At 38.4% G+C, this 15,888-nt stretch overlaps 1 protein-coding gene across 17 annotated transcripts in view; it reads right to left on the bottom strand.

The window, feature by feature from the left end:
* Positions 1–15,888, bottom strand: part of MPDZ (multiple PDZ domain crumbs cell polarity complex component) — a 362,584-nt gene that overhangs the window by 61,564 nt on the left and 285,132 nt on the right. For all 17 annotated transcript variants that reach the window (XM_059924722.1, XM_059924725.1, XM_059924723.1 and 14 more), the window contains 2 exons: positions 4,880–5,164; positions 4,507–4,630 (listed from right to left, as the gene is read on the bottom strand). In XM_059924722.1, coding sequence (XP_059780705.1) covers positions 4,507–4,630; positions 4,880–5,164 — 409 coding nt within the window. The remainder of the gene's footprint in view (positions 1–4,506; positions 4,631–4,879; positions 5,165–15,888) is intronic.

Here is a 15,888-nt window from a genome sequence, read left to right as displayed (position 1 = left end):
TTGGGCAACTGACTTAACCTCACAATGGCCTGCATTTTACTCATCTGTAATATGGGGATAATGTCCACTTTTAGGGTTGTTTAAAGAATTTTTTGAGAAAAGCACAATGTAGTGTTCCTTTCAAAGTGCTCAGTAAAGTACAAAAGAAAACTCACAGAATATATTTAAAGACATCTCCAATCCAAAGCTACATTGCTTTCTAATGCCTTAATGCAAATCGTAATTTAGCTTCAAAATGAAGCTTGTTATTACAGCAATGCCACTGCAGCTCTGAGTGACTCAAGGACTCACGTGCCTTGTATGGTGTGTGAAAACCAGAGACAGACTCAGGTTTGAGTCCTGGTTCCAGAGAAATTCCTGAGTCTATGTTTCTGTACCTCATCAGCGAAGAAAAGGTAACACCTTCCTTTCCTTCTTACTTTTTTTACCTTCAAGACCTAGTACAACATAATTAGCCAATGTACCACAGACCTATCAAAAATAATCAAGATTAAATTTTTCAAAGGTCACTATATGCATATGTACATAACTGTGTATATGTGCATATAACATCCCCCCACTAAATTTAACAAAGTTTAAAAAACCCAGGTTATTCTTAAAATCACAGCAAATGGATGATGACAGCTTTTACAGAAGCCTATCATTTATTAATAATTTCTTCTGATTGTAACTAGGAAAGAAACAAATTACCCAGAAAGTGAAAACTGCAAACAACTTCACATAAAGAAGAGACCTATTCTATGAAAATGTGTTCAGTGATAGACCCTTTCATGACACACTCTCCTACCAGCACAAAACCAGTCTCTACTAGATATTCTAAAATACTACCACACTTTTTGTTACTTCAAGTTGTAAAGGCAACACCTTCCTACATTAAAAGCTTAAATGAATGCTTTAATTAAATTGTTCTGATGTTCTACTGAGATTTTTAAAATAGGCCTTTTTCATTATTCCTTTACATCTAGTTACTCTGGGCATTGTAGAAATCTGAATATTGAAATCTCCTGTTAAATGAGATAAGAGAGAAATATTCTCGCTCTGGCATACAGAATTTGCACTCCAAGGTGCCATGAACTCCACTGGGTCCCAGGAAATCAAACAGCTAAGAACAAAGCCCTATAAGCATTTGGGTATGTACATTATTCAAATAATGGAAACTAAGCAGAAAAGTAAAACTAAAAGATATATGTTACATATATATGTTAATACTTTTATATTACAGTGAGGTTGGTAAACTAATGGTGTTATAATTTCACACAAGTAAGTGGTTTAGTCTCACAAAGCAAATTAAAGAGTTCTTTTATATTTTAATGTTAAAATCAAACTATTGAGGTATAAATGGATTACCGGATATGAAACCAAGGACACTTCATCTTTTACTCTTTTTTTCCCCCAAAATCCTAATCATTTTGGTATATTTTTAAAAATCAAAACTCCACAGCTAAAGTAGAAGCAACCGAAGTTTCCAACGACAGATGAGTGGATAAATGAAATTTGGCGTAAAACACACACACACACACACACACACACACACACACAGGAATATTATTCAGCCTTTTATTAATAAGGAAGGAAATTCTGACACGTTACAACATGGATGAACCTTGAAGACATTACGAAATAAGCCAGTCACAAAGGGACAAATATGATTCCATTTACATAAGGTACCTAGAGTAGTCAAAATTTATAGAGACAGAGAGGAGAATGGGGAGGATGCCAGGAGCTAGGGGAGAGGAGGGAATGGGGAGTTAGTGATTAATGGGTATAGAGTTTCACTCAGGGAAGATGAAATTCTGGAGATAGATGGTGGTGATGGTTGCACAACAATGTGATGTACTTAATGCCACAGAAACATACACTTAGAAATGGTTAAAGTGATCAAGTGCATGTTATGTATTTTGTACTACACTAAAAAAGGATATATCCTGACGTCATAACAGAAAAAACAAAAAAATCCATATGACTGTCTCAACAGATGAAAGAAAAGATTTCACAAAATTCAACATTCTCTCAGCAAACTAAGAACTGGTGAGCAATCCACAGAGTCAGACTGTAAAATCAGATGTACTCCAACCCCGGCTCTTACAGCAGCCTCCCAGCTGCTTCCGATCTAATTCATCCACCTGTGCCAGAATGATCGTAAAACACAAATCTGGTCACGTCACCCCTCTGCCCTTAGCTCCCACTGGCGCTTAAGGCAGGGGGGTGTCCTGAGGCAGGTCCTGTGTCCTGCACACGCAGAACTCGCCCGGCAGCTGTCTCCCACCTACCATTCCTTCAGCTTCAACTCTTACTTTGCCCGCCATTATGCCACACTTCACCCACACCAAACAAACTTCAGTGGCGTTTCACAGTTCTCTGCCTTGGCTCTTCCGACTTTCCCAATGCCTCAACGAGGTGGTAGAAATCTCCTTTTTCAAGGACTAAATCAAACATCTACTCTTCCTTGAAACCTTTCTAGAAACTCCTCCACACTCAGAGAGCAGGGATCAACTATTCCTTCATTTAAGGCTTCAATGTTCTCTGCATGAGGGTCTCTCACAGCAGGTATGATATTTTAATGCATTGAGGATTTTAGAGATTTCTAAAATCTCCTAACCTCATACTCCTTGAGGAAAATGATTATATAATGGTGTCTATGCGTAGTAGCCAGAATACAGAAAATAATTAATGTTTGAGAGTTGAGTAAATAAATACACTAGAATACGATATCTCATATGGGCTCTGCAAAATTTCTGTCTTACGAGTTAATAAAAAAAAACAGCCAATGACATGTGAGAAATGCTGCATCCTGTAACCTTTTCTTAGAGATCCACAATGCACATTTGACTCTCAAAGCTACTGAGTGATGAAAACAGAAACACCTGTCTCCTTAAGTTTATCACATTCCAAACTTTGAAACTTGGAACCCATTTAATAACTCCTATTAACAGCCTACAAAACTAGTATTGTAAGCAACATGCTTTCAGAAACGCTGCATTAGCAGATGAGATATGTCTGACATGTTTAGGTATCTATAGTACATATCCCATAATTAACGAATTAGAGAAAGTTCTTTAGCTTAAGTTATATATTATTCTGTTAAATGTAATATATAAGAAACAGTAAAGCTAATTAAGTAGAAATTCTCTGCTATAAGTCTCCATGTAGTTGCTGTTGGTAGCGCCCAGCTGCCAGCTAATGGAACAAAATCTAGAAGGAGGCAGAGACCGGAATCCCAGTCACTAGCTAAGCACTGCTGGGCTTCTCTGCCAAGTCCAGAATTTAACAAGGAAACTAAACCCCACCACAGACACCAATGTAAAGGGTGCTGGCTGGCTACATCCTAGAAGGAGGAAAAAGCTCTCTGAAGCACAGCTAACCAGAGTCTTGAGCTGTAATCAGACCTCCAGGGAAGCTGATTTATGGCCCTACTGATCAGCACCGAGCGCTAAAGACAGAGCTGAGCCATGTCACTGCTTAACTCAAAAGAAGAACAAATGTGATCTGCCTGGGTATAATTTTAGCTACTGTAATTAGGATTTTATTTCTACAGTGAGTCTTCTTTGCCCAATTCAGGAGATTTGGGATTATTAACCAGCCACAACCCTGTATGGGTAAAAGAGGACACAAAAGTCCTGCCACCTGGGAAGAACTATTGAATAACTGCACTTAAAGTTTGGTGGTTGCACACCTCCTGTCTTTCTAGTCTTTATTTCAGCAAATGAAAGAAATTAAATACTGACTTATGCATAACTGGTAGCATTCAAAGAAACTAGTAATTTCCTTTTCCAAAGAATTTAGAATTCCCAATTGCTGACTTTTCATTTTCTAAGAATGCCTTTTCTGATTTGCTGTATCATATATAAACACTTCGTATATCTTTTACTTGAATGGAAATGAGGCTCATGAATACTTGTAAATAACTAGGAGAGTGAGAGTTATAAGCCAGTCTGAATTAAACAAACCTGTTAACCATTTCAGATAAAAATAATGAGTACATAAAAAGAATAACCATAAAAACTAGGGGAGGGACCTCCCTGGGGGCGCAGTGGTTAGCAATCTGCCTGCCAATGCAGGGGACATGAGTTTCAGCCCTGGTCCGGGAAGATCCCACATGCCTTGGAGCAACTAAGCCCATGCGCCACAACTACTGAGCCTGTGCTCTAGAGTCCGCGAGTCACAACTACTGACCCCACGTGCCACAACTACTGAAGCCCGCGCACCTAGAGCCCGTGCTCCGCAACGAGAGGAGCCACCGCAATGAGAAGCCCGCGCACCGCAACGAAGAGTAGCCCCCGCTCGCTGCAACTAGAAGAAGTCCGTGCACAGCAACGAAGACCCAACACAGCCAAAAATAAATAAATAAATAAATACATTTTTTTTAAATGCTTAAAAAAAAACCTATGGGAAATTTTACAACATCTATTATCTTACCTACACTCAAAAACATTGAAACTATGTTCAATATTTCCTCTTGGCCAGGGGTTTGGGAGGAAAGGTGTATGTGGAAAATAAGAAACTTACCCAGGCTAGAATTGCCTTTTGCTATCGTAATAGTCCTCTCGAAAGAGTCTCTGGATATAGTTTGGAGCATGACACACTCAGCAGCAGAGGCCAGGGACCCCTGTTGAATTAAGAACTTGGAGCCCTGTCAGAAAATAAAAATAAGTCATGTGGAAAGGAAAACTAGACTTTGGAGTATGATTTCAACATCACCCACGTTCTCTAACTGGTTATGCTTTATTCAGCAAGAACCTACAAACAAAACAAGTTCATAGGTTGTCTGCTGAAAATCTCAGTATCAGGAAAGCGCTGGCTCCAGATGAGCCAGAATAATCTAACCCCTCACCGTCCGCAACCTCATCATCATACACAAACCATCTCTTTAGAATGTTACCCTTCCAGCTGAAGCAGTCAGCACAGGAGAACTCAATTCTGCACTTGATATAACTTCATTTGGTCGGTGAGGTTCAGTCCACACTCTTGTGTTGTCACATTCGTATTGCTGTTCAATAGCATTGGCAGGTGTATAATCATTTATGGTAAAGCCAGAAGCAGTCCCCATGCTCAAGTCCACTGAAGGCGGACTCTCGTCCCGTCTCTGCAGGAGATTCTGGGCATATAGCTCCTCCAAGGACATATGCAAGTCAAGTACTGGATCGGAGGAATTTTCAGTAACATCCTGATGATTAAAGAACAAAAAATAAAAAATATGGCCAGAACTGCATCAATGCATTTCCTAAGATCTTAATGAACAACTATTTAGTGAAAAACAAACACAACATAATTTTTAATTGCTCAAGAAGTATTAGCAATCAGACATTCTTTGCTTAGCTGATATTCCGCACATGTTTATTTTTATAAATGATTTTGAATACATTTCCTGTAAACCATACATCCCACACTGAGTCATATTAGTACAATATATTAGTACTTAAGATCATTAAGACATAATATTCTGTTCTACTCACAAATAAAATTATTCAGAGTTCAATATATATAGGAAAGTAAATATGTATTTCTAAATCTCATTTAAAAAGTATTTCATATCCAATCTGTCTGAAAGTTTCTATTCATTATAAAATTCAGAAGAGTATGACATTAATTGATTTCAATTTATAAGAACCTCCAAGAAAAACACTGTTTGGACAGGGATTTGTAGGTATTTATGTAGTTGAAAAGGAAGTCACATAATTCATACTTTTATAGGGAAATTTTTTTCAAATATTATGCAAGTTGTAGCAGAAGGAATAGTACTAAGAAATGGTGTCATAAGACGTAGGTTCTAATCCAGACTCTCTTATTAACCATCTATATATCACAGAACCTCTCTTGGCTTTATGTTACATAATTTCTAAAATTCCCCGAAACTCTAAAATTCTACAGATCTACATAAACACATGTATCTACTTACAACCCATATATTGCATCACTTATGTGCTTTGGACAAGCAGTGCTCCTCCATGAACTGCTGTTGAATAAGTGTATTAATTGTTCCTTCAATCCTTTTACTGATGTTTTTAAAGTATAAAATTAGGGTATGAATACATTCTCATTAAAAAAGATTCAGGCCATACAGAGGTATATTATGTATGCATACAGAGCACAGTATGAAAGTCTTCCCTTACGGCTCATTCATCCAGTCCTTTCCTCAGTAGAAATAAGGCGCTGGCATCAGTTGGGTGTTTATTCATCAAATTTTTTATGTATCTGTCTAATACATATGTACAAGCACAGATGCACACATTCAAATGCACATATACATGTTCATTCTTAAAATCTAAACTATATACTAATGAGTATATTTCTACTTGCTTTTTTGAAGTATCTTTAATATCTTAACATGAGAGATTTCCTTGTCAGTAAATATGTTGTCATGGACGTATTCTGAATATAAAGTCATTGTGATATATACTGCAAGTATTTTCCAAGCTTGTCACTTGTCTTTTTTTAAAAATAAGTTTATTTATTTTTGGCTGCGTTGGGTCTTTGTTGCTGCGCGCGGGCTTTTTTATAGCTGTGGTGAGCGGGGGCTACTCTTCGTTGCGATGCGCAGGCTTCTCATTGCAGTGGCTTCTCTCGCTGCGGAGCACAGGCTCTAGGTGCGCAGGCTTCAGTAGTTGTGGCACGTGGGCTCAGTAGCTGTGGCTCGTGGGCTCTAGAGCGCAGGCTCAGTATCTGTGGCACACAGGCTTAGTTGCTCCAAGGCATGTGGGATCTTCCCGGACCAGGGCTCGAACTTGTGTCCCCTGCACTGGCAGGTGGATTCCTAACCACTGCGCCACCAGGGAAGTCCTTGTCACTTGTCTTTTAAGTTTGTATATGTTATATACCTATACATGCTGAAGTTAAATTCTTTATGTGATCAAGAATTCTTGGGCTTCCCTGGTGGCGCAGCGGTTGAGAATCTGCCTGCCAATGCAGGGGACACGGGTTCGAGCCCTGGTCTGGGAAGATCCCACATGCCGCGGAGCAACTGGGCCCGTGAGCCACAACTACTGAGCCTGCGCGTCTGGAGCCTGTGCTCCGCAACAAGAGAGGCCACGACAGTGAGAGGCCCGCTCACCGCGATGAAGAGTGGCCCCCACTTGCCACAACTAGGGAAAGCCCTCGCACAGAAACGAAGACCCAACACAGCCATAAATAAATAAATAAATTTAAAAAAAATTTCTTTACGTAATTTTTAATGAAATTCTTTATGTAATCAAATTTGTCAATATTTTTATGCTTCTAGGTTTTATATATTGCTTAATAACTCCTTCCTCGGCACAGAGTAAATGAAATGCTTTGTAGTATTTTTCTCCAATTTTATAAATTGTTAGTTGGCAGATTCAGTATTAACCCATCTAGAATTTATTTCAGGGTGTGGTGTGAAATATGGGTCTCCTTCATTTTTTTTCCAAGTTGGTAATCAATGGCTCCAACACAGTTTATTACACTCTTGTTCAATCAAGTTTTCGTCGCTCTGGAAATATCAAATATTCCTGGTATAAAGCACTGAGGCAAGTAGGAATATCATACAAGCAAATACCATCTTTAAAATCCTCAGGAACAAAAGGATAGAAAGTATCATCCACCACACTCCTAGAACATAAGTAACAACCTGTTGGCTCATTCAACCAACTTTATTTTAGTCTTATGAAAAAAACCAAAAAACAACGTACTTACTAGAGAATTGGTTAGCTTCTGTATTACTAAATTAATTATAATAATAATTATCAGTAAATCATCCCTACCACTTCTCAAATAAAGATGACAATCAAAACTACTTTTCATCACAAAAAGAGGTCAAGCTGCCCTTGTTAGCTGGGGTTTACTATGAATCATGTAACAGAAATCGCCATGAATTATTCATGAAGGAGTTAACACCAGCACATAGAAAAGAAAGAGCTAATCAACATAGCAGACAACATACGCCTACTTCAGAAACATTTCTAGTTGCTGAACAACGGAGTTTTATTTTTAAAAGTCTCATGGATCTAAAAGAAAAGCAGTTCTTCCCTCATAAGATGTCCAAAAATAACTACGGTTTCCCAGTGCAACTTGGTATCTAAACTGAAGTCTTTCAAAATTCCATATTAATAGATGCCTCCCCTTGACACATTCTTGTTCTTAGGAAAAATGGGGGAAAGGTTAAATTAAAATGCCAATTATATTTGAAAGTAGCTCTTTTTTTTTTTACATGTAATGCATATAATGTTATACTTGGGCACATTATTTACCCACAGAATATGTTTACATAGACGAGCTAAATACTTAAGCATTCACTGGACACAACCTGCTTTTTTTCAATGATAACTCTATCACAGAAGTCCTTCTATACTTTTAAAAATATATCATAAGCACAGCTGCTCCAACTTAAATTGTTCTCCCACTCTTTCTGAGATAAGGTACCGTTCCTTTATTATCTGTATTCTTACCCTACTGAGGGAAAAGGCAACATCTTTCATACCTTTGCGAGCTTGCAGTTTTGTCACTAAGACTTCCACAATCACTCTCATCATCTTGACTAGAATGATGTAATTAGTTTTTGATACTAACCCTTTCTCCAAAAAATAAAAATTAAAAAATGATATCAACATTTTAAACTTAAATGTGAAGGCAGCAATATTTTATGCTACAGTACAACACTAAGTGGAGATTTGTTCCTCTAAATATGTAGATTTTTTTTTAAAAATCATGGAATCCATTAGTTTTGTTTGGGGTGCAAGGCGTGAAGAGGGGTTTCTATCGTGACAAACATGAAGTTCAACCTGCACTAAAGCAACAGCATTACCTAGATGGTCCAATATTCAGCAATGCAGGACATGCACCAAACTGGTAATCATTTCATCCCTGGAGCAAGAGTGTGAATGTGGGTGTACTAGGGAGTGTCGGGCATGGGCGTGTAGATAAGAAGAGGAGATTCATTACATAGCTATTGAATCTTTATTGATTGTACTTTTAAGCCAAAATAGGGAAAAATCAATACAAGCACTTAGTAAGTTTCTAAAACAATTATTTCTGCATTCTATTATGTCTTGGGGTGACAAAGAAAGGGGGACAAAAAAATTAATCGAAAAGTTAAAACCTAGAACCATGAGAAAACCCACTGGCTTCTTGCCTTTAAAATCCACATTTCAGTGACCTGATTCTATTAATCCAAATACCATGGAAGTGGCCATATTTTTCAGATTCTTGAGTAATGGTTGCTTCCCTTAAGTCCTTCAATGATAATTAATCAAATTAAGCAAATACAACTCCTTTAAAAAAAAAAAAAAGCAGAATGGTCCCCCAAATGGGAGAATTTTGTGCAAAGGATGTCTACCGTATGCCTACAGCCCTATGCCGTCTAAGCAGCTGTCCTGGCCCAGGCTCTACCCTTAGGGGGAAGACCTCCCTCCATGACGAGTCCCTGCTCTGGGTGATCAGCTCTAGGAGCTTCCAGTGGCATACCTAGCAAAGGTCCAAAGGCTTCTCATCAAGGTAAAGGAGAGAGGTAAAATTATTTGTGCATTTCCAGCCACCATTTAAGGCTACGAGATTATTACATAATTAGCAAAGTCAAAAGCCTGAGGAATCACTGAGATCCTCACACTCTATTTTATCCTTCTTTCAAATCTGTATGGAAGCTTCTTTGTTTTTCTTAAGTATCATACATGGTATGATTTTATCAATTAAAGAATTCCAAAGTAAGCTCACTTTTCTTTAAGAAAAATGGTCTACTCTATATTCTGTAACAAATTGCCATTCTTTTTAAAATAAATTTAGTGCAAAGTAATAGGAAGATGAATGAATCATCTAAGTTTTTCAATTTTCCAGTAAAATATCTAGGTACTAAAAAAAATGCCATAAAACAAATACAAAAACAAACAAGCCAAAAAAAAATGTTGCAGAGATTTACCATGATACAAACAGTCCTACTTTCTAAGAAAACTGAAAGCACACAGGAGTTTCACAATGTGTTTTAAAACACCCTCATTAATATATTCTTTGTTGTTTTGTAGTTTAAATATTTCAGTTGACTGACTAGAAGAAGATGGCGGAAGAGTAAGACGCGGAGATCACCTTCCTTCCCACAGGTACATTAGAAATACATCTACACGTGGAACTGCTCCTACAGAACACCCACTGAACGCTGGCAGAAAACGTCAGACCTCCCAAAAGACGCCCTCAGGCGACCTACATGCAGAGGCGGGTCCAAATCCAAAGCTGAACCCCGGGAGCTGTGCGAACAAAGAAGAGAAAGGGAAATCTCTCCCAGCAGTCTCAGAAGCAGCAGATTAAAACTCCACAAACAACTTGATGTGCCTGCATCTGTTGAACACCTGAATAGACAACGAATCATCCCAAATTCAGGAGGTGGACTTTGGGAGCAGGATAAATTAATTTTTCCCCTTTTCCATTTTTTGTGAGTGTATATGTATATGCTTCTGGGTGAGATTTTGCCTGTATATCTTTGCTTTATATTAGCTTTATTTTACTTCACTATATTTTATCCTCTTTCTTTCTTCCTTCCTTCCTTCCTTCCTTCCTTCCTTCCTTCCTTCCTTTCTTCCTTTCTTTCTTTCTTTCTATTTTTTCTCCCTTTTACTCTGAGCCACGAGGATGAAAGGCTCTTGGTGCTCCAGCCAGGCATCAGGGCTGTGCCTCTGAGGTGGGAGAGCCAACTTCAGGACACTGGTCCACAAGAGACCTCCCAGCTCCACGTAATACCAAACGGCGAAAATCTCTCAGAGATCTCCATCTCAACATCAAGACCCAGCTTCACTCAATGACCAGCAAGCTACAGTGCTGGACAACCTATGTCAAACAACTAGCAAGACAGGAACACAGCCCCATCCATTAGCAGAGAGGCTGCCTAAAATCATAATAAGGCCACAGACACCCCAAAATACACCACTAGACGTGGACGTGCCCATCAGAAAGACAAGATCCAGTCTCATCCACCAGAACACAGGCACTAGTTCCCTCCACCAGGAAGCCTACACAACCCACTGAACCAACCTTAGCCACTGGGGACAGATACCAAAAACAACGGGAACTACGAACCTGCAGCCAGTGAAAAGGAGACCCCAAACACAGTAAGATAAGCAAAATGAGACGACAGAAAAACACACAGCAGATGAAGGAGCAGGGTCAAAACACACCAGACCTAACAAATGAAGAGGAAATAGGTAGCCTACCTGAAAAAGAATTCAGAATAATGATAGTAAGGATGATCCAAAATCTTGGAAATAGAATAGACAAAATGCAAGGAACATTTAACAAGGACGTAGAAGAACTAAAGAGGAACCAAGCAATGATGAAATACACAATAAATGAAATTAAAAATACTCTAGATGGGATCAATAGCAGAATAACTGAGGCAGAAGAATGGATAAGTGACCTGGAAGATAAAACGGTGGAAATAACTACTGCAGAGCAGGATAAAGAAAAAAGAATGAAAAGAACTGAGGACAGTCTCAGAGACCTCTGGGACAACATTAAACACACCAACATTCGAATTATAGGGGTCCCAGAAGAAGAAGAGAAAAAGAAAGGGACTGAGAAAATATTTGAAGAGATTATAGTTGAAAACTTCCCTAATATGGGAAAGGAAATAGTTAATCAAGTCCTGGAAGCACAGAGAGTCCCATACAGGATAAATCCAAGGAGAAACACGCCAAGACACAAATTAATCAAACTGTCAAAAATTAAATATAAAGAAAACATACTGAAAGCAGCAAGGGAAAAACAACAAATAACACACAAGGGAATCCCCATAAGGTTAACAGCTGATCTTTCAGCAGAAACTCTGCAAGCCAGAAGGGAGTGGCAGGATATACTTAAAGTGATGAAGGAGAAAAACCTACAACTAAGATTACTCTACCCAGCAAGGATCTCATTCAGATGTGATGGAGAAATTAAAACCTTTACAGACAAGCAAAAGCTGAGAGAGTTCAGCACCACCAAACCAGCTTTACAACAAATGCTAAAGGAACTTCTCTAGGCAAGAAACACAAGAGAAGGAAAACACCTACAATAACAAACCCAAAACATTTAAGAAAATGGGAATAGGAACATACATATCGATAATTACCTTAAATGTAAATGGATTAAATGCTCCCACCAAAAGACACAGACTGGCTGAATGGATACAAAAACAAGACCCATATATATGCTGTCTACAAGAGACCCACTTCAGACCTAGAGACACATACAGACTGAAAGTGAGGGGATGGAAAAAGATATTCCATGCAAATGGAAATCAAAAGAAAGCTGGAGTAGCAATTCTCATATCAGACAAAATAGACTTTAAAATAAAGACTATTACAAGGGACAAAGAAGGACACTATATAATGATCAAGGGATCGATCCAAGAGGAAGGTATAACAATTGTAAATATTTATGCACCCAACATAGGAGCACCTCAATACATAAGGCAAATACTAACAGCCATAAAAGGGGAAATCGACAGCAACACAATCATAGTAGGGGACTTTAACACCCCACTTTCACCAATGGACAGATCATCCAAAATGAAAATAAATAAGGAAACACAAGCTTTAAATGATACATTAAACAAGATGGACTTAATTGATATTTATAGGACATTCCACCCAAAAACAACAGAATACACATTTTTCTCAAGTGCGCATGGAACATTCTCCAGGATAGATCATATCTTGGGTCACAAATCAAGCCTTGGTAAATTTAAGAAAATTGAAATCGTATCAAGTATCTTTTCCGACCACAACGCTATGAGACTAGATATCAATTACAGGAAAAGATCTGTAAAAAATACAAATACATGGAGGCTACACAATACACTACTTAATAACGAAGTGATCACTGAAGAAATCAAAGGGGAAATCAAAAAATACCTAGAAACAAATGACAATGGAGACACGACGACCCAAAACCTATGGGACGCAGCAAAAGCAGTGCTAAGAGGGAAGTTTATAGCAATACAAGCCTACCTCAAGAAACAGGAAACATCTCGAATAAACAACCTAACCTTGCACCTGAAGCAATTAGAGAAAGAAGAACAAAAAAACCCCAAAGCTAGCAGAAGGAAAGAAATCATAAAGCTCAGATCAGAAATAAATGAAAAAGAAATGAAGGAAACAATAGCAAAGATCAATAAAACTAAAAGCTGGTTCTTTCAGAAGATAAACAAAATTGATAACCCATTAGCCAGACTCATTAAGAGAAAAAGGGAGAAGACTCAGATCAATAGAATTAGAAATGAAAAAGGAGAAGTAACCACTGACACTGCAGAAATACAAACGATCATGAGAGATTACTACAAGCAACTCTATGCCAATAAAATGGACAACCTGGAAGAAACGGACAGATTCTTAGAAATGCACAACCTGCCGAGACTGAACCAGGAAGAAATAGAAAATATGAACAGACTAATCACAAGCACTGAAATTGAAACTGTGATTAAAAACCTTCCAACAAACAAAAGTCCAGGACCAGATGGCTTCACAGGCGAATTCTATCAAACATTTAGAGAAGAGCTAACACCTATCCTTCTCAAACTCTTCCAAAATATTGCAGAGGGAGGAACACTCCCAAACTCATTCTATGAGGCCACCATCACCCTGATACCAAAACCAGACAAAGATGTCACAAAGAAAGAAAACTACAGGCCAATATCACTGATGAACATAGATGCAAAAATCCTCAACAAAATACTAGCAAACAGGGGCTTCCCTGGTGGCGCAGTGGTTGAGAATCTGCCTGCCAATGCAGGGGACACGGGTTCGAGCCCTGGTCTGGGAAGATCCCACATGCCACGGAGCAACTAGGCCCGTGAGCCACAATTACTGAGCCTGCGCGTCTGGAGCCTGTGCTCCGCAACAAGAGAGGCCGCGATAATGAGAGGCCCGCGCACCGCGATGAAGAGTGGCCCCCACTTGCCGCAACTAGAGAAAGCCCTCACACAGAAACGAAGACCCAACACAGCCATAAATAAATAAATAAATAAATAAATAAAAATTGTAAAAAAAAAAAAATACTAGCAAACAGAATCCAACAGCACATTAAAAGGATCATACACCATGATCAAGTGGGGTTTATCCCAGGAACGCAAGGATTCTTCAATATACGCAAATCAATCAACGTGATACACCATATTAACAAATTGAAGGAGAAAAACCATATGATCATCTCAATAGATGCAGAGAAAGCTTTTGACAAAATTCAACACCCATTTATGATAAAAGCCCTGCAGAAAGTAGGCATAGAGGGAACTTTCCTCAACATAATGAAGGCCATATATGACAAACCCACAGCCAACATTGTCCTCAATGGTGAAAAACTGAAACCATTTCCACTAAGATCAGGAACAAGACAAGGTTGCCCACTCTCACCACTATTATTCAACATAGTTTTGGAAGTGTTAGCCACAGCAATCAGAGAAGACAAAGAAATAAAAGGAATCCAAATCGGAAAAGAAGAAGTAAAGCTGTCACTGTTTGCATATGACATGATACTATACATAGAGAATCCTAAAGATGCTACCAGAAAACTACTAGATCTAATCAATGAATTTGGTAAAGTAGCAGGATACAAAATTAATGCACAGAAATCTCTTGCATTTCTATACACTAATGACGAAAAATCTGAAAGTGAAATTAAGAAAACACTCCCGTTTACCATTGCAACAAAGAGAATAAAATATCTAGGAATAAACCTACCTAAGGAGACAAAAGACCTGTATGCAGAAAATTATAAGACACTGATGAAAGAAATTAAGGATGATACAAATAGCTGGAGAGATATACCATGTTCTTGGATTGGAAGAATCAACATTCTGAAAATGACTCTACTACCCAAAGCAATCTACAGATTCAATGCAATCCCTATCAAACTACCACTGGCATTTTTCACAGAACTAGAACAAAAAATTTCACAATTTGTATGGAAACACAAAAGACCCCGAATAGCCAAAGCAATCTTGAGAACGAAAAATGGAGCTGGAGGAATTAGGCTCCCTGACTTCAGACTATATTACAAAGCTACAGTTATCAAGACAGTTTGGTACTGGCAGAAAAACAGAAATATAGATCAATGGAACAGGATAGAAAGCCCAGAGATAAACCCACGCATATATGGTCACCTTATCTTTGATAAAGGAGGCAAGCATATACAGTGGAGAAAAGACAGCCTCTTCAATAAGTGGTGCTGGGAAAATTGGAGATACATGTAAAAGTATGAAATTAGAACACTCCCTGACACCATACACAAAAATAAACTCAAAATGGATTAAAGACCTAAGTGTAAGGCCAGACACTATCAAACTCTTAGAGGAAAACACAGGCAGAATACTCTATGACATACATCACAGCAAGATTCTTTTTGACCCAGTTCCTAGAGAAATGGAAATAAAAACACAAATAAACAAATGGGACCTAATGAAACTTAAAAGCTTTTGCACAGCAAAGGAAACCATAAACAAGACCAAAAGACAACCATCAGAATGGGAGAAAGTATTTGCAAATGAAGCAACTGACAAAGGATTAACCTCCAAGATTTACAAGCAGCTCATGCAGCTCAATAACAAAAAAACGAACAACCCAATCCAAAAATGGGCAGAAGACCTAAATAGACATTTCTCCAAAGAAGATATACAGATGGCCTACAGACACATGAAAGAATGCTCAACATCATTAATCATTAGAGAAATGCAAATCAAAACTACAATGAGATATCATCTCACACCGGTCAGAATGGCCATCATCAAAAAATCTAGAAACAGTAAATGCTGGAGAGGGTGTGGAGGAAAGGGAACACTCTTGCACTGTTGGTGGGAATGTAAATTGATACAGCCACTATGGAGAACAGTATGGAGGTTCCTTAAAAAACTACAAATAGAACTACCATACGACCCAGCAATCCCACTACTGGGCATATACCCTGAGAAAACCATAGTTC

This window comes from Balaenoptera ricei, chromosome 6 (assembly GCF_028023285.1).
Source record: "Balaenoptera ricei isolate mBalRic1 chromosome 6, mBalRic1.hap2, whole genome shotgun sequence".
Lineage (NCBI taxonomy): Eukaryota > Metazoa > Chordata > Mammalia > Artiodactyla > Balaenopteridae > Balaenoptera > Balaenoptera ricei.
Note: the sequence above shows the minus strand (reverse complement) of the source record. Positions and strands in the feature narration are given on the sequence as shown.